This window comes from Bombina bombina, chromosome 6 (assembly GCF_027579735.1).
Source record: "Bombina bombina isolate aBomBom1 chromosome 6, aBomBom1.pri, whole genome shotgun sequence".
NCBI lineage: Eukaryota > Metazoa > Chordata > Amphibia > Anura > Bombinatoridae > Bombina > Bombina bombina.
Window position 1 is genome coordinate 745,390,759 of NC_069504.1, and position 24,519 is coordinate 745,415,277.

The window sequence follows — 24,519 nt, forward strand, 5'->3', positions numbered from 1 at the left end:
CAGTGGGACGTGGGCCCCAGCTCTATGTGCAAAGAATGTGTTTTTTTATATTAGTCTAGCATGCCACATAAGTGAGAATATTTAAAAAAAAAAAAAAAACATAAAATATATTAAAGTACTGTAATAATCTATTTTGTTTTCATTGCATCAAAACAAATATAAAGATTTGCCATTAACTGCAACTTTATGGCATTGTTTTTGGCAAAAACTTGTTACATACTTTCTTAAAATATCTTCTACCTTTTTTTCACCCACAGATCAATGATGGGCGTCAGGGTGAAAGCGATCTTATATTTCTCTTCGATAATAGTAAAACGGTGTATGAGCCCCCGATATTGCTGCGTCCCCACCCCGAAAGTGTCACATGGATATGTAAGTGACATGTTAACACAGGCAAGCGGGACATGTGCCTTTTTATAAGGGTTGGTACTGAGTAACTAACATTGTATGGATAATGGATCTTTTTCAGAACTTATTAATGTCTATTGAATCTATCTATATGTAGTGTGTAGATAAGTGTTTGAGTAAGCAACTGATAAAGGACTGAAGGATACAATTTGAAATGTTTATTTTAACATGCAAAAATATTTGACCTTCCTTGCATGTACAGGAAGATGCACCTTGATAACGTCTAAGTTGTTTAATGGATTGTTGTACTTTACATTTTAACTATTTTCTTTCCAAAGGCAGGAAGAGTCCACAACTTCATTCCGTACTGTTGGGAATACAACACCTGGCCACCAGGAGTAGGCAAAGATGCCCCAGCCAAAGGCTTAAATATCCCTCCCACTTCCCCCATCCCTACAGTCATTCTTTGCCTTTCATCACTAGAGGAGGATGGCAGAGAAGTGCTAGAAGATAGTCCTTTAATGGGTAATTTCCCTTTAAGAGAGTACTTGAGCTTGAAGTAGTCATGTAAATCTCTCAGTGAGAGTATTGATGAGAGTTAGAGTCTGGAGATACAGGGAAAGTTTTTCTGTGATTGCATCCAGACTGCTGATCTAACACCTCCTTGGGAACCAGTGTTATTGAGTTACACTCTTCTCCCTTTATTTCTCAGGTCCCAGTCAGAATTTCCAGAGGAAGTGTCACACCATGAAAGGCAGGTCTGTTCCACAGCAAGAGCGACCCTGGAGGGTCAGTTTTATTTATTTATTAGGGGAAAGTCCCTAGTAAGGCTCATTATTCCCCTAAGGGCTACAGGACTCCATTTGGTCACAGTGTGGCTCGCATTAAACAGGAGCAAGCCCCAGTAATTCTAATAGCTCCATCCTGGCCTGGATGGACCTGGTTTGCAGATCTGGTGAGAATGTTGTCGTCTCCTCCTTGAAAGTTAGCTATTCGGAAGGACCTTCTAATTCAAGGCCCCTTCCTACACCAAAATCTAGATTCTCAGGCTGACAGCGTGGAGATTGAACGTTTAGTTCTGTTCAAGAGAGGATTCTCCGAGAGGGTCATAGACACAATTATCCAGGCTCGTAGGCAAGTTACTCGCCAGATCTACCATAGAGTCTTATCTTCACTGGTGTGAGGAACGTAAGTGAAGGTTGCTCAAATTTTATCCTTTCTCCAAGATGGTTTAGAGAAGGGTCTATCTGCCAGCTCTCTGAAGGGCAAGATCTCGGCCTTATCAGTCTTGTTGCACAAAAAGATTAGCTAATCTTCCGGCTGTGCAATCCTTTGTTAAGGCTCTGACTAGAATCAGACCCGTCTTTAAACCAGTTGCTCAACCTTGGGGCCTCAATCTTGTTCTTCGTGTTTTGCAACAGGCTCTGTTTGAGCCCATGCATTCTGTTTGATATTAAGTTATCCTGGAAGGTTTTGTTTTTGTTGGCTATTGCCTCAGCTTGCAGAGTCTCTGAGATTTCGGCCTTACAGTGTGATTCCTCTTACCTTGTGTTTCATGCCGACAAGGCGGTGTTACGTACAAGGTTAGGTTTCCTTCCTACGGTTGTGTCCAATCGCAGCATCAATCAGGAGATTGTGGTTCCTTCCCTGTGTCCAAATCCTTCCTCTACTAAGGAACGGTTGCTCCATAATTTGGATGTGGTTCGTGCCTTGAAGTTTTACCTTCAGGTTACTAAGGAGTTCAGACAATCATCATCTTTTTTTTGTTCTTTATGCAGGAAAGCTCAGGGGCCAGAAGGCCACCGCGACTTGCTTGTCTTTTTGGTTGATGAGTATCATCCTCTTAGCTTACGAGACCGCAGGTCAGCAGCCTCCTGAGAGTATAACGGCTCATTCCACTAGGGTGGTTTCCTCTTCCTGGGCTTATAAGAACGAGGCCTCTATGGATCAGATTTGTAAGGCGGCTACTTGGTCCTCCTTACATACTTTTTCAAAATTCTACAAGTTTGATGTGTTTGCTTCGGCTGAAGCAGCTTTTGGGAGAAAGGTTTTGCAGGCTGTGGTGCCCTCAGATTAGTTCTGCCTTTTGTTCTTTTGTTTCCCTCCCGTTATTTCATTCAGTGTCCTCTGGAGCTTGGGTATTGTTTCCCAACAGTAAGGAATGAAGTTGTGGACTCTCCCTGCCTTTGGAAAGAAAACACAATTTATGCTTACCAGATAAATTCCTTTCTTTCCTGGCAGGGAGAGTCCACGATCCCGCCCATGAGAATTTTTGTTTGGGCATCCCCTATTTTCATTTCTTCTGGCACCTTTATACCCTGATGTTTCTCCAACTTTTCCTCGTTCCTTCAGCCGAATGACTGGAGGGATGGGGCAAGTGGGAGGGATATTTAAGCCTTTGGCTGGGGTGTCTTTGCCTCTTCCTGGTGGCCAGGTGTATTCCCAACAGTAAGGAATTAAGTTGTGGGCTCTCCCTGCCAGGAAAGAAAGGAATTTATCTGGTAAGCATACATTTTTGTTTTTTTTCACACAAGCTATAACAATTTATGCAAGATGTTTTCTCTCGAGAGTCATTATGTAGGTCAGTAGATGCAAGAACCAGATCTCTACACTATATGGCCAAAAGTCCGTGGACACCCCTAATAATTATTGAGTTAAGGTGCTTAAGCCTCACACATTGCTAACAGGTGCATAAAATCAAGCACATAGCCATGAAATATCCATAGATAAACATTGACAGTACAATGGGTCGTAATGAATAGCTCAGTGACTTTAAACATGGCACTGTCATAGGATCCCATCTTTGTTTAAAGTCAGTTGTGAAATTTCTGCCCCAATAGATCCCCTGCCCCGTTAAGTGCTATCATTGTGAATTGGAAGCGTCCAGAAGCAACAACAGCCCAGTCACAAAGTTTAGACCACACAAATTCATAGAGTGGGGCTTTTTTTCAGAGTTTGGGCTAGGCCTCTTATTTCCAGTCTAAGGTCATCTTAATGCTACAGGATACAAAAGACATTTTAGACAACTGGGTGCCTCCAACTTTGTGGCAACAGTTTGGGGAAGACCCTTTCCTCTTCTAGCATGACTGTGTCACTGTGCACAAAGTGAGGTCCAGACATGGTTTGGCAAGTTGTATATAGAGGAACTTGAGTGGCCTGTACAGAGCCCTGACCTCAAACCAATTAAACACATTTGGGATGATTTGAAATGCTGATTGTGAGACAGGCTTCTCGTCCAGCATCAGTGCCTCACCTCAGAAATGCTCTTTGAATGTGCACAAATTCTCACAGACATCCTCCAAAATCATTTGGGAAACTTCCCACGAAGATTTGCGACTGTTACAGCCACAAGGGAGTGGGCTCCATATTAATGGCCATGGTTATAAAATGGGCTGTCCAACAAGCTCATATAGATGTGATGTTCAGGTGTCCACATCATTTTGGCCATATAGTGTATGTGAGAAGAACCCTGATGGATGTAATTTAGAAGAGACAATACAGGAAATGGCGACTAGATTTTTTTTATTTAGAGGGATAAGCAAGCTGAAATTAAACTTTTAAGATTTAGGCAGAATGTACAATTAAAAAAAAAAGACAATTTACTTCTGTTATGAGCTTTATCTGTATGTTTTGGTATATTTTGTTGAAGCATTACTCCTTTCCATGACAATTCCTCTTTGCATTGAATTCTGGAGCAGAACTCTGTAGCTTGCACAATGTAAGCTAAATATGCTGACTGAATTTAAATGTGGATGGTGGCTGGACAAACCATTCAACTTCTGGGTACATGATTGCTACTGCTATTGTTTTACCTCCTGTGACTGCTGCTGTCTTCAAAGTAGTTTTTATTTTAACCAATTACAGGTGCCAGTTGTTGAAGCTCCGCCTCATACTGCACACCACCATCTTGGAGCGCATGTATTTGTGCACAACGTGACGGAAGCAGTGCCCATTTACAGATCAGTGATATTGCCAGATTTTTTTGTCAGCTTAACCTTGAGTTTAGCTCGTACTATAGTGAGTGGAAGCCTTACATGTTTGCAATCTTTTGTTTAAAAGTTGCATAACAAATTGTCCGCAGGAATAATCTAGACCAATGCAGTCACTGCAAAAATGTACAGATCCTGCTCTATATTTTGCATACTATAATTAAGTGCACGATACGACTTGCCAAAAAGAACGTGCAATCTTTGTTTCACAGAATGCAACACTGACGAAGCTCCAAAATGGGGATGTGAAGATGTGTTTTCTTCTACAAGATATGGCGAGTCCACGGATTTCATCCTTACTTGTGGGATTTATCCTCCTAACAGGAAGTGGCAAAGAGCACCACAGCAGAGCTGTATATATATAGCGCCTCCCTTCCCTCCACCCCCAGTCATTCTCTTTGCCTGTGTTAGTAATAGGAAGAGGTAAAGTGAGGTGTTAGTTTTAGATTCTTCAGGAAAGCGTAGGGGTCAGAAAGCTACGGCTACCTCTTTCTTTTTGGCTGAAGAGTATCATCCGTCTGGCGTATGAGACTGCTGGACAGCAGCCTCCTGAAAGAATTACGGCTCATTCTACTAGGGCTGTGGCTTCCTCATGGGCATTTAAAAACGATGCTTCTGTTGAACAGATTTGCAAGGCTGCAACTTGGTTGTCTCTTCACACTTTTTCCAAATTTTACAAATTTGATACTTTTGCTTCTTCTGAGGCTGGTTTTGGGTGAAAGGTTCTTCAAGCAGTGGTGCCTTCCGTTTAGGTCTCTGTCTTGTCCCTCCCTTTCATCCGTGTCCTATATCTTTGGTATTGTATCCCACAATTAAGGATGAAATCCGTGGACTCGTCATATCTTGTAGAAGAAAAGTAAATTTATGCTTACCTGATAAATTAATTTATTCTACGATATGACGAGTCCACGGCCCTCCCTGTCATTTTTAAGACAGATTTATATTTTATTTTTTTATAAACTTCAGTCACCTCTGCACCTTTGGCTTTTCCTTTCTCTTCCTAACTTCGGTCGAATGACTGGAGGTGGAGGGAAGGGAGGAGCTATATATACAGCTCTGCTGTGGTGCTCTTTGCCACTTCCTGTTAGCAGGAGGATAAATCCCACAAGTAAGGATGAAATCCGTGGACTCGTCATGTCGTAGAAGAAATTAATTTATCGGGCAAGCATAAATTTAATTTTTTTACTCACCAGCATTTATAAGGGGGTTAAAATTCAGCCCTTACCAAAAAGGCAAAGAGCATACTGTATGTGAAAAGCATTTTTTTAATTTCTGCAAAGAATGAAATTGTGATAGTATTCTAACAATAATAAGAAGTAATAATAATAATAAAAATCATTTAACCTTATCTATTACTTCCCTGACGCATAAAATGCCTTCAAGCTTATAGAGGACAATGACTCATGTCCGACTTACAGATCAAATGACTCAGTTGCCGTCTTTTTTTCTCTCTTCCAGTGCAGGATCCCAAGTGTGCTTTACAATACGTCCAGCTCCGCAGGGTGTGGGGCCAAATATGGCAAACAATACGAGCCCTAAAAGAGGACTGTGCACGCCTGCTTCAGGGACAACGTGCCACTATGTAAGATATGGGTGTGGGTATATCTAATTATATCAAGTATAATATATATATATATATATATATATATATATATATATATATGTGTATATATACATATTATAATATATCCTTTCTCTCTCTCTCTCCTCTCTCCATATGTGTGCGCATGTGTGTGTGTATATATATATATATATATATATATGCCATTTGAAATAGCAAATTCTGCCTGTTGAAATCACCACTTTTACTGAAAATGTCAATACTGCAGAAAACAGCCTCTCAGAGGGGTAGGACAGAGGGAGCACAGACCATTTGAAAAGGGGTTCCTGCAGCTGCTTTGGTTGCAATTGACTTATCAGTTGCTTAGTTAAGGACATTGTCTTTTTAACCCTTTATAGCCTATACAATATGTTATATATTAGAAATTTATGTTGTCTTTGTATTTTATTAGGGTGAATCTCCTACGGTATAACACAGAACTTTCTAAAAAGAAGAATTTAATGACATCAGAGTGTGAACAGCTTAAAGCCAAATTAGATTTCTTCCGAAGTAGCATCCAGATTGATCTAGATAAATACAGTGAACAGATGGAATTCGGAATCAGTACGTTTCCTTATTGGTGATCTTAATATATCTTTATTTAATTAACTAGTATTATTTTTCACCATAAGAATAACCTCTTCTCTTCTACTTGTTTCTGTCCGTAATCTTTCACTTTTTTTTTTAATTTTTAAAGGGACAAAAATGTGCAAAAATAAAATGCTGTATTTTGTTGGAGCATCTTTTTTTTTTTAAATGTCTATTGTTTTATTAAGCTTTACAAACAATAACAGAAATCACACACACACACCAGACTTTAAAAAGACGTGAGATAATATATCCATCAGTGCAAATTATATCACTTGAGATTAAATTAATTTTGAAAACGTTTTTGTTGTTAATACATGTACTGAAAAATTGCCAATCGGATATATGCTTTAGATTTAGTCTGTATCATCGAGTACCTTTAATGAAAAATTTAATACCTTCAGTAAATAAACAATAAACAGTCATAATTATATATTAATAAATATATACTAATCTTTATTGCTATGTGAAATAACTTATCTTGACTTCATTGATGATTTGTAGCCATTTAGGGATCCTGTTAATGTAAAAGCCATTAAAACTGCATTTGCAAACTCTAGTGTGCCTTAACCCAGTAACTCAGTTGGTCCTAAGCCTCTAAGTTGTGTTAGTGTGCTGCTACTTTTACGGAAGCCAAGTGTAATGCAGTGAAAGTATACTGAACAATTGCATCATAGGCTTTCCTAATAGTGACAATGCTTATGAACTGCTACCTTGTTTGTTTTCTGACAAATATGAACCTACCTTATAGATCAGACTAGGTAGACAGCTCTCAAAATAATTAATCATACCCCTGCATGTCATTAGGGTAGTTGAATGTTTCACCAATAAATCTACTTTTCTCTTGTTAAGTGTATCCAGTCCACGGATCATCCATTACTTGTGGGATATTCTCCTTCCCAACAGGAAGTTGCAAGAGGATCACCCACAGCAGAGCTGCTATATAGCTCCTCCCCTCACTGCCATATCCAGTCATTCTCTTGCAACTCTCAACTAAGATGGAGGTCGTAAGAGGACTGTGGTGTTTTATACTTAGTTTATTTCTTCAATCAAAAGTTTGTTATTTTTAAATGGTACCGGAGTGTACTGTTTATCTCAGGCAGTATTTAGAAGAAGAATCTGCCTGCGTTTTCTATGATCTTAGCAGAAGTAACTAAGATCCTTTGCTGTTCTCACATATTCTGAGGAGTGAGGTAACTTCAGAGGGGGAATAGCGTGCAGGTTTTCCTGTAATAAGGTATGTGCAGTTAAAATATTTTTCTAGGGATGGAATTTGCTAGAAAATGCTGCTGATACCGAAGTAATGTAAGTAAAGCCTTAAATGCAGTGATAGCGACTGGTATCAGGCTTATTAATAGAGATACATACTCTTATAAAAGTGTATTTTAAAACGTTTGCTGGCATGTTTAATCGTTTTTTTACATATGTTTGGTGATAAAACTTATTTGGGCCTAGTTTTTTCCACATGGCTGGCTTGAATTTTGCCTAGAAACAGTTCCCTGAGGCTTCCCACTGTTGTAATATGAGTGGGAGGGGCCTATTTCTCCAACATAGGTGTGTCCGGTCCACGGCGTCATCCTTACTTGTGGGATATTCTCTTCCCCAACAGGAAATGGCAAAGAGCCCAGCAAAGCTGGTCACATGATCCCTCCTAGGCTCCGCCTACCCCAGTCATTCTCTTTGCCGTTGTACAGGCAACATCTCCACGGAGATGGCTTAGAGTTTTTTAGTGTTTAACTGTAGTTTTTATTATTCAATCAAAAGATGTTTGTTCAGCAAGAACAAGGGATGGTACGTTTAAATTTAAGTTGGAACATCTCCGCGCTCTGCTTAAGGAGGTATTATCCACTCTGGATGATTGTGACAATTTGGTCATCCCAGAGAAGCTATGTAAAATGGACAAGTTCCTAGAGGTCCCGGGGCTCCCAGAAGCTTTTCCTATACCCAAGCGGGTGGCGGACATTGTAAATAAAGAATGGGAAAGGCCCGGTATTCCTTTCGTCCCTCCCCCCATATTTAAAAAATTGTTTCCTATGGTCGACCCCAGAAAGGACTTATGGCAGACAGTCCCCAAGGTCGAGGGAGCGGTTTCCACTTTAAACAAACGCACCACTATACCCATAGAAGATAGTTGTGCTTTCAAAGATCCTATGGATAAAAAATTAGAAGGTTTACTTAAAAAGATGTTTGTTCAGCAGGGTTACCTTCTACAACCAATTTCATGCGTTGTCCCTGTCGCTACAGCCGCATGTTTCTGGTTCGATGAGCTGGTAAAGGCGGTCGATAGTGATTCTCCTCCTTATGAGGAGATTATGGACAGAATCAATGCTCTCAAATTGGCTAATTCTTTCACCCTAGACGCCACTTTGCAATTGGCTAGGTTAGCGGCTAAGAATTCTGGGTTTGCTATTGTGGCGCGCAGAGCGCTTTGGTTGAAATCTTGGTCAGCTGATGCGTCTTCCAAGAACAAGCTACTTAACATTCCTTTCAAGGGGAAAACGCTGTTTGGCCCTGACTTGAAAGAGATTATCTCTGATATCACTGGGGGTAAGGGCCATGCCCTTCCTCAGGATCGGCCTTTCAAGGCCAAAAATAAACCTAATTTTCGTCCCTTTCGTAGAAACGGACCAGCCCAAAGTGCTACGTCCTCTAAGCAAGAGGGTAATACTTCTCAAGCCAAGCAAGCTTGGAGACCAATGCAAGGCTGGAACAAGGGAAAGCAGGCCAAGAAACCTGCCACTGCTACCAAGACAGCATGAAATGTTGGCCCCCGATCCGGGACCGGATCTGGTGGGGGGCAGACTCTCTCTCTTCGCTCAGGCTTGGGCAAGAGATGTTCTGGATCCTTGGACACTAGAAATAGTCTCCCAAGGTTATCTTCTGGAATTCAAGGGGCTTCCCCCAAGGGGGAGGTTCCACAGGTCTCAGTTGTCTTCAGACCACATAAAAAGACAGGCATTCTTACATTGTGTAGAAGACCTGTTAACAATGGGGGTGATTCATCCTGTTCCATTAGGAGAACAAGGGATGGGGTTCTACTCCAATCTGTTCATAGTTCCCAAAAAAGAGGGAACGTTCAGACCAATCTTAGATCTCAAGATCTTAAACAAGTTTCTCAAGGTTCCATCGTTCAAGATGGAAACCATTCGAACAATTCTTCCTTCCATCCAGGAAGGTCAATTCATGACCACGGTGGATTTAAAGGATGCGTATCTACATATTCCTATCCACAAGGAACATCATCGGTTCCTAAGGTTCACATTCCTGGACAAGCATTACCAGTTCGTGGCGCTTCCTTTCGGATTAGCCACTGCTCCAAGGATTTTCACAAAGGTACTAGGGTCCCTTCTAGCTGTGCTAAGACCAAGGGGCATTGCTGTAGTACCTTACTTGGACGACATTCTGATTCAAGCGTCGTCCCTTCCTCAAGCAAAGGCTCACACGGACATCGTCCTGGCCTTTCTCAGATCTCACGGATGGAAAGTGAACGTGGAAAAGAGTTCTCTATCTCCGTCGACAAGGGTTCCCTTCTTGGGAACAATAATAGACTCCTTAGAAATGAGGATTTTTCTGACAGAGGCCAGAAAAACAAGACTTCTAGACTCTTGTCGGATACTTCATTCCGTTCCTCTTCCTTCCATAGCGCAGTGCATGGAAGTGATAGGTTTGATGGTAGCGGCAATGGACATAGTTCCTTTTGCGCGCATTCATCTAAGACCATTACAACTGTGCATGCTCAGTCAGTGGAATGGGGACTATACAGACTTGTCTCCGAGAATACAAGTAAATCAGAGGACCAGAGACTCACTCCGTTGGTGGCTGTCCCTGGACAACCTGTCACAAGGGATGACCTTCCGCAGACCGGAGTGGGTCATTGTCACGACCGACGCCAGTCTGATGGGCTGGGGCGCGGTCTGGGGATCCCTGAAAGCTCAGGGTCTTTGGTCTCGGGAAGAATCTCTTCTACCGATAAATATTCTGGAACTGAGAGCGATATTCAATGCTCTCAAGGCTTGGCCTCAGCTAGCGAGGGCCAAGTTCATACGGTTTCAATCAGACAACATGACAACTGTTGCGTACATCAACCATCAGGGGGGAACAAGGAGTTCCCTGGCGATGGAAGAAGTGACCAAAATCATTCAATGGGCGGAGTCTCACTCCTGCCACCTGTCTGCAATCCACATCCCAGGAGTGGAAAATTGGGAAGCGGATTTTCTGAGTCGTCAGACATTGCATCCGGGGGAGTGGGAACTCCATCCGGAAATCTTTGTCCAAATCACTCAACTGTGGGGCATTCCAGACATGGATCTGATGGCCTCTCGTCAGAACTTCAAAGTTCCTTGCTACGGGTCCAGATCCAGGGATCCCAAGGCGGCTCTAGTGGATGCACTAGTAGCACCTTGGACCTTCAAACTAGCTTATGTATTCCCGCCGTTTCCTCTCATCCCCAGGCTGGTAGCCAGGATCAATCAGGAGAGGGCGTCGGTGATCTTGATAGCTCCTGCGTGGCCACGCAGGACTTGGTATGCAGATCTGGTGAATATGTCATCGGCTCCACCATGGAAGCTACCTTTGAGACGAGACCTTCTTGTTCATGGTCCGCTCGGACATCCGAATCTGGTCTCACTCCAGCTGACTGCTTGGAGATTGAACGCTTGATCTTATCGAAGCGAGGGTTCTCAGATTCTGTTATCGATACTCTTGTTCAGGCCAGAAAGCCTGTAACTAGAAAGATTTACCACAAAATTTGGAAAAAATATATCTGTTGGTGTGAATCTAAAGGATTCCCTTGGGACAAGGTTAAGATTCCTAAGATTCTATCCTTCCTTCAAGAAGGATTGGAAAAAGGATTATCTGCAAGTTCCCTGAAGGGACAGATTTCTGCCTTGTCTGTGTTACTTCACAAAAAGCTGGCAGCTGTGCCAGATGTTCAAGCCTTTGTTCAGGCTCTGGTTAGAATCAAGCCTGTTTACAAACCTTTGACTCCTCCTTGGAGTCTCAACTTAGTTCTTTCAGTTCTTCAGGGGGTTCCGTTTGAACCCTTACATTCCGTTGATATTAAGTTATTATCTTGGAAAGTTTTGTTTTTGGTTGCAATTTCTTCTGCTAGAAGAGTTTCAGAATTATCTGCTCTGCAGTGTTCTCCTCCTTATCTGGTGTTCCATGCAGATAAGGTGGTTTTACGTACTAAACCTGGTTTTCTTCCAAAAGTTGTTTCTAACAAAAACATTAACCAGGAGATTATCGTACCTTCTCTGTGCCCGAAACCAGTTTCAAAGAAGGAACGTTTGTTGCACAATTTGGATGTTGTTCGCGCTCTAAAATTCTATTTAGACGCTACAAAGAATTTTAGACAAACATCTTCCTTGTTTGTTGTTTATTCCGGTAAAAGGAGAGGTCAAAAAGCAACTTCTACCTCTCTCTCTTTTTGGATTAAAAGCATCATCAGATTGGCTTACGAGACTGCCGGACGGCAGCCTCCCGAAAGAATCACAGCTCATTCCACTAGGGCTGTGGCTTCCACATGGGCCTTCAAGAACGAGGCTTCTGTTGATCAGATATGTAGGGCAGCGACTTGGTCTTCACTGCACACTTTTACCAAATTTTACAAGTTTGATACTTTTGCTTCTTCTGAGGCTATTTTTGGGAGAAAGGTTTTGCAAGCCGTGGTGCCTTCCATCTAGGTGACCTGATTTGCTCCCTCCCATCATCCGTGTCCTAAAGCTTTGGTATTGGTTCCCACAAGTAAGGATGACGCCGTGGACCGGACACACCTATGTTGGAGAAAACAGAATTTATGTTTACCTGATAAATTACTTTCTCCAACGGTGTGTCCGGTCCACGGCCCGCCCTGGTTTTTTAATCAGGTCTGATAATTTATTTTCTTTAACTACAGTCACCACGGTATCATATGGTTTATCCTATGCAAATATTCCTCCTTAACGTCGGTCGAATGACTGGGGTAGGCGGAGCCTAGGAGGGATCATGTGACCAGCTTTGCTGGGCTCTTTGCCATTTCCTGTTGGGGAAGAGAATATCCCACAAGTAAGGATGACGCCGTGGACCGGACACACCGTTGGAGAAAGTAATTTATCAGGTAAACATAAATTCTGTTTTTAACGTTTTTTTGCACAGCAAAAATTACAGACACAGACATCCAGCTTCTTCCTGCATGATCCAGGACTTTTCTGAAGGGCTCAAAAGGCTTCAAAAGTCGTATTAAGGGAGGTAAAAAGCCACAGTAGAGCTGTGGCAGTTGTTGTGACTGTTTAAAAAACATTTTTGTCATTTGTTATTCCGTTTTTGGTATTAAGGGGTCTGCTAACTTATTACATACACTGTAAAAATTTCATTAGTGTAACTGCATTTTTTCACTGTTATTTCAAAATTTGGGAAAATTTGTGTTTCTTAAAGGCGCAGTAACGTTTTTTTATATTGCTCGTAAACTTGTTTTAAAGTGTTTTCCAAGCTTGCTAGTCTCATTGCTAGTCTGTTTAAACATGTCTGACACAGAGGAACCTACTTGTTCATTATGTTTGAAAGCCATGGTGGAGCCCCATAGGAGAATGTGTACTAAATGTATTGATTTCACCTTAAACAGTAAAGATCAGTCTTTATCTATAAAAGAATTATCACCAGTGGGTTCTGTCGAGGGGGAAGTTATGCCGACTAACTCTCCCCACGTGTCAGACCCTTCGCCTCCCGCTCAGGGGACGCACGCTAATATGGCGCCAATTACATCAGGGACGCCCATAGCGATTACCTTGCAGGACATGGTTGCAATCATGAATAATACCCTGTCAGAGGTATTATCTAGATTGCCTGAATTAAGAGGCAAGCGCGATAGCTCTGGGGTTAGGAGAGATACAGAGCGCGCAAATGCTGTTAGAGCCATGTCTGATACTGCGTCACAGTATGCAGAACATGAGGACGGAGAGCTTCAGTCTGTGGGTGACATCTCTGACTCGGGGAAACCTGATTCAGAGATTTCTAATTTTAAATTTAAGCTTGAGAACCTCCGTGTATTGCTTGGGGAGGTATTAGCTGCTCTGAATGACTGTAACACAGTTGCAATTCCAGAGAAATTGTGTAGGCTGGATAGATACTATGCGGTGCCGGTGTGTACTGACGTTTTTCCTATACCTAAAAGGCTTACAGAAATTATTAGCAAGGAGTGGGATAGACCCGGTGTGCCCTTTTCCCCACCTCCTATATTTAGAAAAATGTTTCCAATAGACGCCACTACACGGGACTTATGGCAGACGGTCCCTAAGGTGGAGGGAGCAGTTTCTACTTTAGCAAAGAGTACCACTATCCCGGTTGAGGACAGTTGTGCTTTTTCAGATCCAATGGATAAAAAATTGGAGGGTTACCTTAAGAAAATGTTTATTCAACAAGGTTTTCTCCAACATAGGTGTGTCCGGTCCACGGCGTCATCCTTACTTGTGGGATATTCTCTTCCCCAACAGGAAATGGCAAAGAGCCCAGCAAAGCTGGTCACATGATCCCTCCTAGGCTCCGCCTTCCCCAGTCATTCTCTTTGCCGTTGTACAGGCAACATCTCCACGGAGATGGCTTAGAGTTTTTTAGTGTTTAACTGTAGTTTTTATTATTCAATCAAGAGTTTGTTATTTTAAAATAGTGCTGGTATGTACTATTTACTCTGAAACAGAAAAGAGATGAAGATTTCTGTTTGTAAGAGGAAAATGATTTTAGCAACCGTTACTAAAATCGATGGCTGTTTCCACACAGGACTGTTGAGAGGAATTAACTTCAGTTGGGGGAACAGTGAGCAGACTTTTGCTGCTTGAGGTATGACACATTCTAACAAGACGATGTAATGCTGGAAGCTGTCATTTTCCCTATGGGATCCGGTAAGCCATTTTTATTACAGAAAGAAAAAAAGGGCTTCACAAGGGCTTTCTAAGACTGTAGACATTTTCTGGGCTAAATCGATTTATATTTTATACTCCATAGCCTTGAGGAATTATTTTAATCTTGGGAATTATGTAAAATAACCGGCAGGCACTGTATTGGACACCTTATTCTCTAGGGGCTTTCCCTAATCATAGGCAGAGTCTCATTTTCGCGCCTGTATTGCGCACTTGTTTTTGAGAAGCATGACATGCAGATGCATGTGTGAGGAGCTCTGATACATAGAAAAGACTTTCTGAAGGCGTCATTTGGTATCGTATTCCCCTTTGGGCTTGGTTGGGTCTCAGCAAAGCAGATACCAGGGACTGTAAAGGGGTTAAATATAAAAACGGCTCCGGTTCCGTTATTTTAAGGGTTAAAGCTTCCAAATTTGGTGTGCAATACTTTTAAGGCTTTAAGACACTGTGGTGAAATTTTGGTGAATTTTGAACAATTCCTTCATACTTTTTCGCAATTGCAGTAATAAAGTGTGTTCAGTTTAAAATTTAAAGTGACAGTAACGGTTTATTTTAAAACGTTTTTTGTACTTTGTTATCAAGTTTTTGCCTGTTTAACATGTCTGAACTACCAGATAGACTGTGTTCTGAATGTGGGGAAGCCAAGGTTCCTTCTCATTTAAATAGATGTGATTTATGTGACACAAAATTTAGAGAAAATGATGCCCAAGATGATTCCTCAAGTGAGGGGAGTAAGCATGGTACTGCATCATCCCCTCCTTCGTCTACACCAGTCTTGCCCACACAGGAGGCCCCTAGTACATCTAGCGCGCCAATACTCCTTACTATGCAACAATTAACGGCTGTAATGGATAATTCTATCAAAAACATTTTAGCCAAAATGCCCACTTATCAGCGAAAGCGCGACTGCTCTGTTTTAGAAAATACTGAAGAGCATGAGGACGCTGATGATATTGGTTCTGAAGGGCCCCTACACCAGTCTGAGGGGGCCAGGGAGGTTTTGTCTGAGGGAGAAATTTCAGATTCAGGGAAAATTTCTCAACAAGCTGAACCTGATGTGATTACATTTAAATTTAAATTGGAACATCTCCGCGCTCTGCTTAAGGAGGTGTTATCCACTCTGGATGATTGTGAGAATTTGGTCATTCCAGAGAAACTATGTAAAATGGACAAGTTCCTAGAGGTCCCGGGGCCCCCCGAAGCTTTTCCTATACCCAAGCGGGTGGCGGACATTGTAAATAAAGAATGGGAAAGGCCCGGTATACCTTTCGTCCCTCCCCCCATATTTAAAAAATTGTTTCCTATGGTCGACCCCAGAAAGGACTTATGGCAGATAGTCCCCAAGGTCGAGGGGGCGGTTTCTACTCTAAACAAACGCACCACTATACCCATAGAGGATAGTTGTGCTTTCAAAGATCCTATGGATAAAAAATTAGAAGGTTTGCTTAAAAAGATGTTTGTTCAGCAAGGTTACCTTCTACAACCAATTTCATGCATTGTTCCTGTCACTACAGCAGCGTGTTTCTGGTTCGATGAGCTAGAAAAGGCGCTCAATAATAATTCTTCTTCTTATGAGGAGATTATGGACAGAATTCATGCTCTCAAATTGGCTAATTCTTTCACCCTAGACGCCACTTTGCAATTGGCTAGGTTAGCGGCGAAAAATTCTGGTTTTGCTATTGTGGCGCGCAGAGCGCTTTGGTTAAAATCTTGGTCAGCGGATGCGTCTTCCAAGAACAAATTGCTTAACATTCCTTTCAAGGGGAAAACGCTGTTTGGCCCTGACTTGAAAGAGATTATCTCTGATATCACTGGGGGCAAGGGCCACGCCCTTCCTCAGGATAGGTCTTTCAAGGCCAAAAATAAACCTAATTTTCGTCCTTTTCGCAGAAACGGACCAGCCCCAAGTGCTACGTCCTCTAAGCAAGAGGGTAATACTTCTCAAGCCAAGCCAGCCTGGAGACCAATGCAAGGCTGGAACAAAGGAAAGCAGGCCAAGAAACCTGCCACTGCTACCAAGACAGCATGAGATGTTGGCCCCCGATCCGGGACCGGATCTGGTGGGGGGCAGACTCTCTCTCTTCGCTCAGGCTTGGGCAAGAGATGTTCTGGATCCTTGGGCACTAGAAATAGTCTCCCAAGGTTATCTTCTGGAATTCAAGGGGCTTCCCCCAAGGGGGAGGTTCCACAGGTCTCAATTGTCTTCAGACCACATAAAAAGACAGGCATTCTTACATTGTGTAGAAGACCTGTTAAAAATGGGAGTGATTCATCCTGTTCCTTTAGGAGAACAAGGGATGGGGTTCTACTCCAATCTGTTCGTAATTCCCAAAAAAGAGGGAACATTCAGACCAATCTTAGATCTCAAGATCCTAAACAAGTTTCTCAAGGTTCCATCGTTCAAAATGGAAACCATTCGAACAATTCTTCCTTCCATCCAGGAAGGTCAATTCATGACCACGGTGGATTTAAAGGATGCGTATCTACATATTCCTATCCACAAGGAACATCATCGGTTCCTAAGGTTCGCATTCCTGGACAAGCATTACCAGTTTGTGGCACTTCCGTTCGGATTAGCCACTGCTCCAAGGATTTTCACAAAGGTACTAGGGTCCCTTCTAGCGGTGCTAAGACCAAGGGGCATTGCAGTAGTACCTTACTTGGACGACATTCTGATTCAAGCGTCGTCCCTTCCTCAAGCAAAGGCTCACACGGACATTGTCCTGGCCTTTCTCAGATCTCACGGGTGGAAAGTGAACGTAGAAAAAAGTTCTCTATCTCCGTCAACAAGGGTTCCCTTCTTGGGAACAATAATAGACTCCTTAGAAATGAGGATTTTTCTGACAGAGGCCAGAAAATCAAAACTTCTAAACTCTTGTCAAATACTTCATTCTGTTCCTCTTCCTTCCATAGCGCAGTGCATGGAAGTAATAGGTTTGATGGTAGCGGCAATGGACATAGTTCCTTTTGCGCAAATTCATCTAAGACCATTACAACTGTGCATGCTCAGTCAGTGGAATGGGGACTATACAGACTTGTCTCCGACGATACAAGTAGATCAGAGGACCAGAGATTCACTCCGTTGGTGGCTGTCCCTGGACAACCTGTCACAGGGGATGAGCTTCCGCAGACCAGAGTGGGTCATTGTCACGACCGACGCCAGTCTGGTGGGCTGGGGCGCGGTCTGGGGACCCCTGAAAGCTCAGGGTCTTTGGTCTCGGGAAGAATCTCTTCTCCCGATAAATATTCTGGAACTGAGAGCGATATTCAATGCTCTCAAGGCTTGGCCTCAGCTAGCAAAGGCCAAGTTCATACGGTTTCAATCAGACAACATGACGACTGTTGCGTACATCAACCATCAGGGGGGAACAAGGAGTTCCCTGGCGATGGAAGAAGTGACCAAAATCATTCAATGGGCGGAGACTCACTCCTGCCACTTGTCTGCAATCCACATCCCAGGAGTGAAAAATTGGGAAGCGGATTTTCTGAGTCGTCAGACATTTCATCCGGGGGAGTGGGAACTCCATCCGGAAATCTTTGCCCAAATTACTCAATTGTGGGGCATTCCAGACATGGATCTGATGGCCTCTCGTCAGAACTTCAAGGTTCCTTGCTACGGGTCCAGATCCAGGGATCCCAAGGCGACTCTAGTAGATGCACTAGTAGCACCTTGGACCTTCAAACTAGCTTATGTATTCCCGCCGTTTCCTCTCATCCCCAGGCTGGTAGCCAGGATCAATCAGGAGAGGGCATCGGTGATCTTGATAGCTCCTGCGTGGCCACGCAGGACTTGGTATGCAGACCTGGTGAATATGTCATCGGCTCCACCATGGAAGCTACCTTTGAGACGAGACCTTCTTGTTCAAGGTCCGTTCGAACATCCGAATCTGGTCTCACTCCAACTGACTGCTTGGAGATTGAACGCTTGATCTTATCAAAGCGAGGGTTCTCAGATTCTGTCATTGATACTCTTGTTCAGGCCAGAAAGCCTGTAACTAGAAAAATTTACCACAAAATATGGAAAAAATATATCTGTTGGTGTGAATCTAAAGGATTCCCTTGGGACAAGGTAAAATTTCCTAAGATTCTATCCTTTCTTCAAGAAGGTTTGGAGAAAGGATTATCTGCAAGTTCCTTGAAGGGACAGATTTCTGCCTTGTCTGTGTTACTTCACAAAAAGCTGGCAGCTGTGCCAGATGTTCAAGCCTTTGTTCAGGCTCTGGTTAGAATCAAGCCTGTTTACAAACCTTTGACTCCTCCTTGGAGTCTCAATTTAGTTTTCAGTTCTTCAGGGGGTTCCGTTTGAACCCTTACATTCCGTTGATATTAAGTTATTATCTTGGAAAGTTTGGTTGCAATTTCTTCTGCTAGAAGAGTTTCAGAATTATCTGCTCTGCAGTGTTCTCCTCCTTATCTGGTGTTCCATGCAGATAAGGTGGTTTTACGTACTAAACCTGGTTTTCTTCCGAAAGTTGTTTCTAACAAAAACATTAACCAGGAGATAGTCGTGCCTTCTTTGTGTCCGAATCCAGTTTCAAAGAAGGAACGTTTGTTGCACAATTTGGATGTTGTTCGTGCTCTAAAATTCTATTTAGATGCTACAAAGGATTTTAGACAAACATCTTCCTTGTTTGTTGTTTATTCTGGTAAAAGGAGAGGTCAAAAAGCAACTTCTACCTCTCTCTCTTTTTGGATTAAAAGCATCATCAGATTGGCTTATGAGACTGCCGGATGGCAGCCTCCTGAAAGAATCACAGCTCATTCCACTAGGGCTGTGGCTTCCACATGGGCCTTCAAGAACGAGGCTTCTGTTGATCAGATATGTAAGGCAGCGACTTGGTCTTCACTGCACACTTTTACTAAATTTTACAAGTTTGATACTTTTGCTTCTTCTGAGGCTATTTTTGGGAGAAAGGTTTTGCAAGCCGTGGTGCCTTCCATCTAGGTGACCTGATTTGCTCCCTCCCTTCATCCGTGTCCTAAAGCTTTGGTATTGGTTCCCACAAGTAAGGATGACGCCGTGGACCGGACACACCTATGTTGGAGAAAACAGAATTTATGTTTACCTGATAAATTACTTTCTCCAACGGTGTGTCCGGTCCACGGCCCGCCCTGGTTTTTTAATCAGGTCTGATAATTTATTTTCTTTAACTACAGTCACCACGGTATCATATGGTTTCTCCTATGCAAATATTCCTCCTTTACGTCGGTCGAATGACTGGGGAAGGCGGAGCCTAGGAGGGATCATGTGACCAGCTTTGCTGGGCTCTTTGCCATTTCCTGTTGGGGAAGAGAATATCCCACAAGTAAGGATGACGCCGTGGACCGGACACACCGTTGGAGAAAGTAATTTATCAGGTAAACATAAATTCTGTTTTATTTTACAGCCCCTTGCATGCATTGCGCCTGTCACTGCTGCGGCGGCATTCTGGTTTGAGGCCCTGGAAGAGGCCATCCAGACAGCTCCATTGAATGAAATTATTGACAAGCTTAGAACGCTTAAGCTAGCTAACTCATTTGTTTCTGATGTCATTGTTCATTTGACTAAACTAACGGCTAAGAATTCCGGATTCGCCATCCAGGCGCGTAGGGCGCTATGGCTTAAATCCTGGTCAGCTGATGTGACTTCAAAGTCTAAATTACTCAACATTCCTTTCAAGGGGCAGACCTTATTCGGGCCTGGCTTGAAGGAAATTATTGCTGACATTACTGCCAAGCTTGCTAGTCTCATTGCTAGTCTGTTTAAACATGTCTGACACAGATGAATCTCTTTGTTCACTATGTTTAAAGGACAATGTGGAGCCCAATAGAAATTTGTGTACTAATTGCATTGATGCCACTTTAAATAAAAGCCAATCTGTACATGTAAAGAAATTATCACCAGACAACGAGGGGTAAGTTATGCCGACTAACTCTCCTCACGTGTCAGTACCTTCGCCTCCCGCTCAGGAGGTGCGTGATATTGTGGCGCCAAGTACATCAGGGCGGCCCATACAAATCACTTTGCAAGACATGGCTAATGTTATGACTGAAGTACTATCTAAATTGCCAGAATTTAGGGGTAAACGTGATCACTCTGGGGTAAGAACAGAGTGCGCTGATAATAATAGAGCCATGTCTGATACTGCGTCACAATTTGCAGAACATGAGGACGGAGAGCTTCATTCTGTGGGTGACGGATCTGATCCAAGTAAACTGGACTCAGACATTTCAAATTTTAAATTTAAGCTTGAGAACCTCAGTGTATTACTAGGGGAGGTATTAGCGGCTCTGAATGATTGTAACACGGTTGCAATTCCAGAGAAAGTATGTAGGCTGGATAAATATTTTGCGGTACCGGCGTGTACTGACGTTTTTCCTATACCTAAAAGGCTTACAGAAATTGTTAACAAGGAGTGGGATAGACCCGGTGTGCCTTTTTCACCCCCTCCTATATTTAGAAAAATGTTTCCAATAGACACCACCACACGGGACTTATGGCAGACGGTCCCTAAGGTGGAGGGAGCAGTTTCTACTCTGGCTAAGCGCACCACTATCCCGGTGGAGGATAGCTGTGCTTTTTCAGATCCAATGGATAAAAAGTTAGAGGGTTACCTTAAGAAAATGTTTGTTTAGCAAGGTTTTATATTACAACCCCTTTCATGCATTGCGCCTGTCACGGCTGCGGCGGTATTCTGGTTTGAGTCTCTGGAAGAGACCCTTAGCACAGCTCCATTGGATGAGATTATAAACAAGCTTAAAGTCCTTAAGCTAGCTAATTCATTTATTTCTGATGCCATAGTACACTTAACTAAACTTACGGCTAAGAACTCCGGATTCGCCATTCAAGCGCGTAGAGCGCTGTGGCTTAAATCCTGGTCAGCTGATGTGACTTCTAAATCTAAATTGCTTAACATTCCTTTCAAAGGGCAGACATTATTCGGGCCCGGTTTGAAAGAAATTATCGCTGACATTACTGGAGGTAAGGGCCATGCCCTGCCTCAAGACAGGGCCAAACCAAGGGCTAAACAGTCTAATTTTCGTGCCTTTCGTAACTTCAAGGCAGGAGCAGCATCAACTTCCTCCGCTCCAAGACAGGAAGGAACGGTTGCTCGCTACAGACAGGGCTGGAAACCTAACCAGTCCTGGAACAAGGGCAAGCAGGCCAGAAAACCTGCTGCTGCCCCTAAGACAGCATGAAGTGAGGGCCCCCGATCCGGAAACGGATCTAGTGGGGGGCAGACTTTCTCTCTTCGCCCAGGCTTGGGCAAGAGATGTCCAGGATCCCTGGGCGTTGGAGATCATATCTCAGGGATATCTTCTGGACTTCAAAGCTTCTCCTCCACAAGGGAGATTTCATCTTTCAAGGTTATCAGCAAACCAGATAAAGAAAGAGGCGTTTCTACGCTGTGTACAAGACCTCTTACTAATGGGAGTGATCCACCCAGTTCCGCGGTCTGAACACGGACAGGGGTTTTATTCAAATCTGTTTGTGGTTCCCAAAAAAGAGGGAACCTTCAGACCAATCTTGGACTTAAAGATCCTAAACAAATTCCTAAGAGTTCCATCGTTCAAAATGGAAACTATTCGGACCATCTTACCTATGATCCAAGAGGGTCAGTACATGACCACAGTGGATTTAAAGGATGCCTACCTTCACATACCGATTCACAAGGATCATTACCGGTATCTAAGGTTTGCCTTCCTAAACAGGCATTACCAGTTTGTAGCTCTTCCCTTCGGGTTAGCTACGGCTCCAAGAATCTTTACAAAGGTTCTGGGCTCTCTTCTGGCGGTACTAAGACCGCGAGGCATAGCGGTAGCTCCGTACCTAGACGACATTCTGATACAAGCGTCAAGTTTCCAAACTGCCAAGTCTCATACAGAGTTAGTTCTGGCATTTCTAAGGTCGCATGGGTGGAAGGTGAACGTAGAAAAGAGTTCTCTATTGCCACTCACAAGAGTTCCCTTCTTAGGGACTCTTATAGGTTCTGTAGAAATGAAAATTTATCTGACGGAGGACAGGTTATCAAAACTTCTAAATGCTTGCCGTGTCCTTCATTCCATTCAACACCCGTCAGTGGCTCAGTGCATGGAGGTAATCGGCTTAATGGTAGCGGCAATGGACATAGTACCTTTTGCACGCCTGCATCTCAGACCGCTGCAATTGTGCATGCTAAGTCAGTGGAATGGGGATTACTCAGATTTGTCCCCTCTGCTAAATCTGGATCAAGAGACCAGAGATTCTCTTCTATGGTGGCTTTCTCGGCCACATCTGTCCAAGGGGATGCCCTTCCGCAGGCCAGATTGGACGATTGTAACAACAGACGCCAGCCTTCTAGGTTGGGGCGCAGTCTGGAATTCCCTGAAGGCTCAGGGATCATGGACTCAGGAGGAGAGACTCCTTCCAATAAACATTCTGGAATTAAGAGCAGTTTTCAATGCTCTTCTGGCTTGGCCTCAGTTAGCAACTCTGAGGTTCATCAGGTTTCAGTCGGACAACATCACGACTGTGGCTTACATCAACCATCAGGGAGGGACAAGGAGTTCCCTAGCGATGATGGAAGTCTCAAAGATAATTCGCTGGGCAGAGTCTCACTCTTGCCACCTGTCAGCTATCCACATCCCAGGCGTGGAGAACTGGGAGGCGGATTTTCTAAGTCGCCAGACTTTTCATCCGGGGGAGTGGGAACTTCATCCGGAGGTGTTTGCCCAACTGCTTCATCATTGGGGCAAACCAGATCTGGATCTCATGGCGTCTCGCCAGAACGCCAAGCTTCCTTGTTACGGATCCAGGTCCAGGGACCCGGGAGCGGTACTGATAGATGCTCTGACAGCACCTTGGGTCTTCAACATGGCTTATGTGTTTCCACCCTTCCCGATGCTTCCTCGATTGATTGCCAGGATCAAACAGGAGAGAGCATCGATGATTCTAATAGCGCCTGCGTGGCCACGCAGGACCTGGTATGCAGATCTAGTGGACATGTCGTCCTGTCCACCATGGTCTCTGCCTCTGAGACAGGACCTTCTGATTCAGGGTCCTTTCAAACATCCAAATCTAATTTCTCTGAGGCTGACTGCATGGAGATTGAACGCTTGATTCTATCAAAGCGGGGATTCTCGGAGTCAGTGATTGATACCTTAATACAGGCTAGGAAACCTGTTACCAGGAAAATTTACCATAAAATATGGCGTAAATACTTATATTGGTGCGAATCCAAGAGTTACTCATGGAGTAAGGTTAGGATTCCTAGGATATTGTCTTTTCTACAAGAAGGTTTAGAAAAGGGTTTATCTGCTAGTTCGTTAAAGGGACAGATCTCAGCTCTGTCCATCCTTTTACACAAACGTCTGTCAGAAGTTCCAGACGTTCAGGCTTTTTGTCAGGCTTTGGCTAGGATTAAGCCTGTGTTTAAGACTGTTGCTCCGCCGTGGAGCTTAAACTTAGTTCTTAACGTTCTGCAAGGTGTTCCGTTTGAACCCCTTCATTCCATTGATATCAAGCTGTTATCTTGGAAAGTTCTGTTTTTAATGGCTATTTCCTCGGCTCGAAGAGTCTCTGAGTTATCGGCCTTACATTGTGATTCCCCTTATCTGATTTTTCATTCAGACACGGTAGTTCTGCGTACTAAACCTGGGTTCTTACCTAAGGTAGTCACTAACAAGAATATAAATCAAGAGATTGTTGTTCCATCATTGTGCCCTAACCCTTCTTCAAAGAAGGAACGACTTCTGCACAATCTGGACGTCGTCCGTGCCCTGAAATTTTATTTGCAGGCAACGAAAGATTTTCGTCAAACTTCTTCCCTGTTTGTCGTTTATTCTGGACAGAGGAGAGGTCAAAAAGCTTCGGCTACCTCTCTCTCTTTCTGGCTTCGTAGCATAATACGTTTAGCCTATGAGACTGCTGGACAGCAGCCTCCTGAAAGGATTACGGCTCATTCTACTAGAGCTGTGGCTTCCACTTGGGCCTTTAAGAATGAGGCCTCTGTTGAACAGATTTGCAAGGCTGCAACTTGGTCTTCGCTTCACACCTTTTCAAAATTTTACAAATTTGACACTTTTGCTTCTTCGGAGGCTGTTTTTGGGAGAAAGGTTCTACAGGCAGTGGTTCCTTCCGTGT

The 24,519-nt window shown here is 43.3% G+C and overlaps 1 protein-coding gene across 1 annotated transcript in view; it reads left to right on the forward strand.

The window, feature by feature from the left end:
* IKBKB (inhibitor of nuclear factor kappa B kinase subunit beta) overlaps positions 1-24,519 on the forward strand; it is a 221,534-nt gene that overhangs the window by 138,184 nt on the left and 58,831 nt on the right. Inside the window, exons 12-17 of the mRNA XM_053718001.1 lie at positions 258-372; positions 5,796-5,919; positions 6,350-6,505; positions 8,607-8,612; positions 9,799-9,815; positions 20,671-20,705. Coding sequence (XP_053573976.1) covers positions 258-372; positions 5,796-5,919; positions 6,350-6,505; positions 8,607-8,612; positions 9,799-9,815; positions 20,671-20,705 — 453 coding nt within the window. The remainder of the gene's footprint in view (positions 1-257; positions 373-5,795; positions 5,920-6,349; positions 6,506-8,606; positions 8,613-9,798; positions 9,816-20,670; positions 20,706-24,519) is intronic.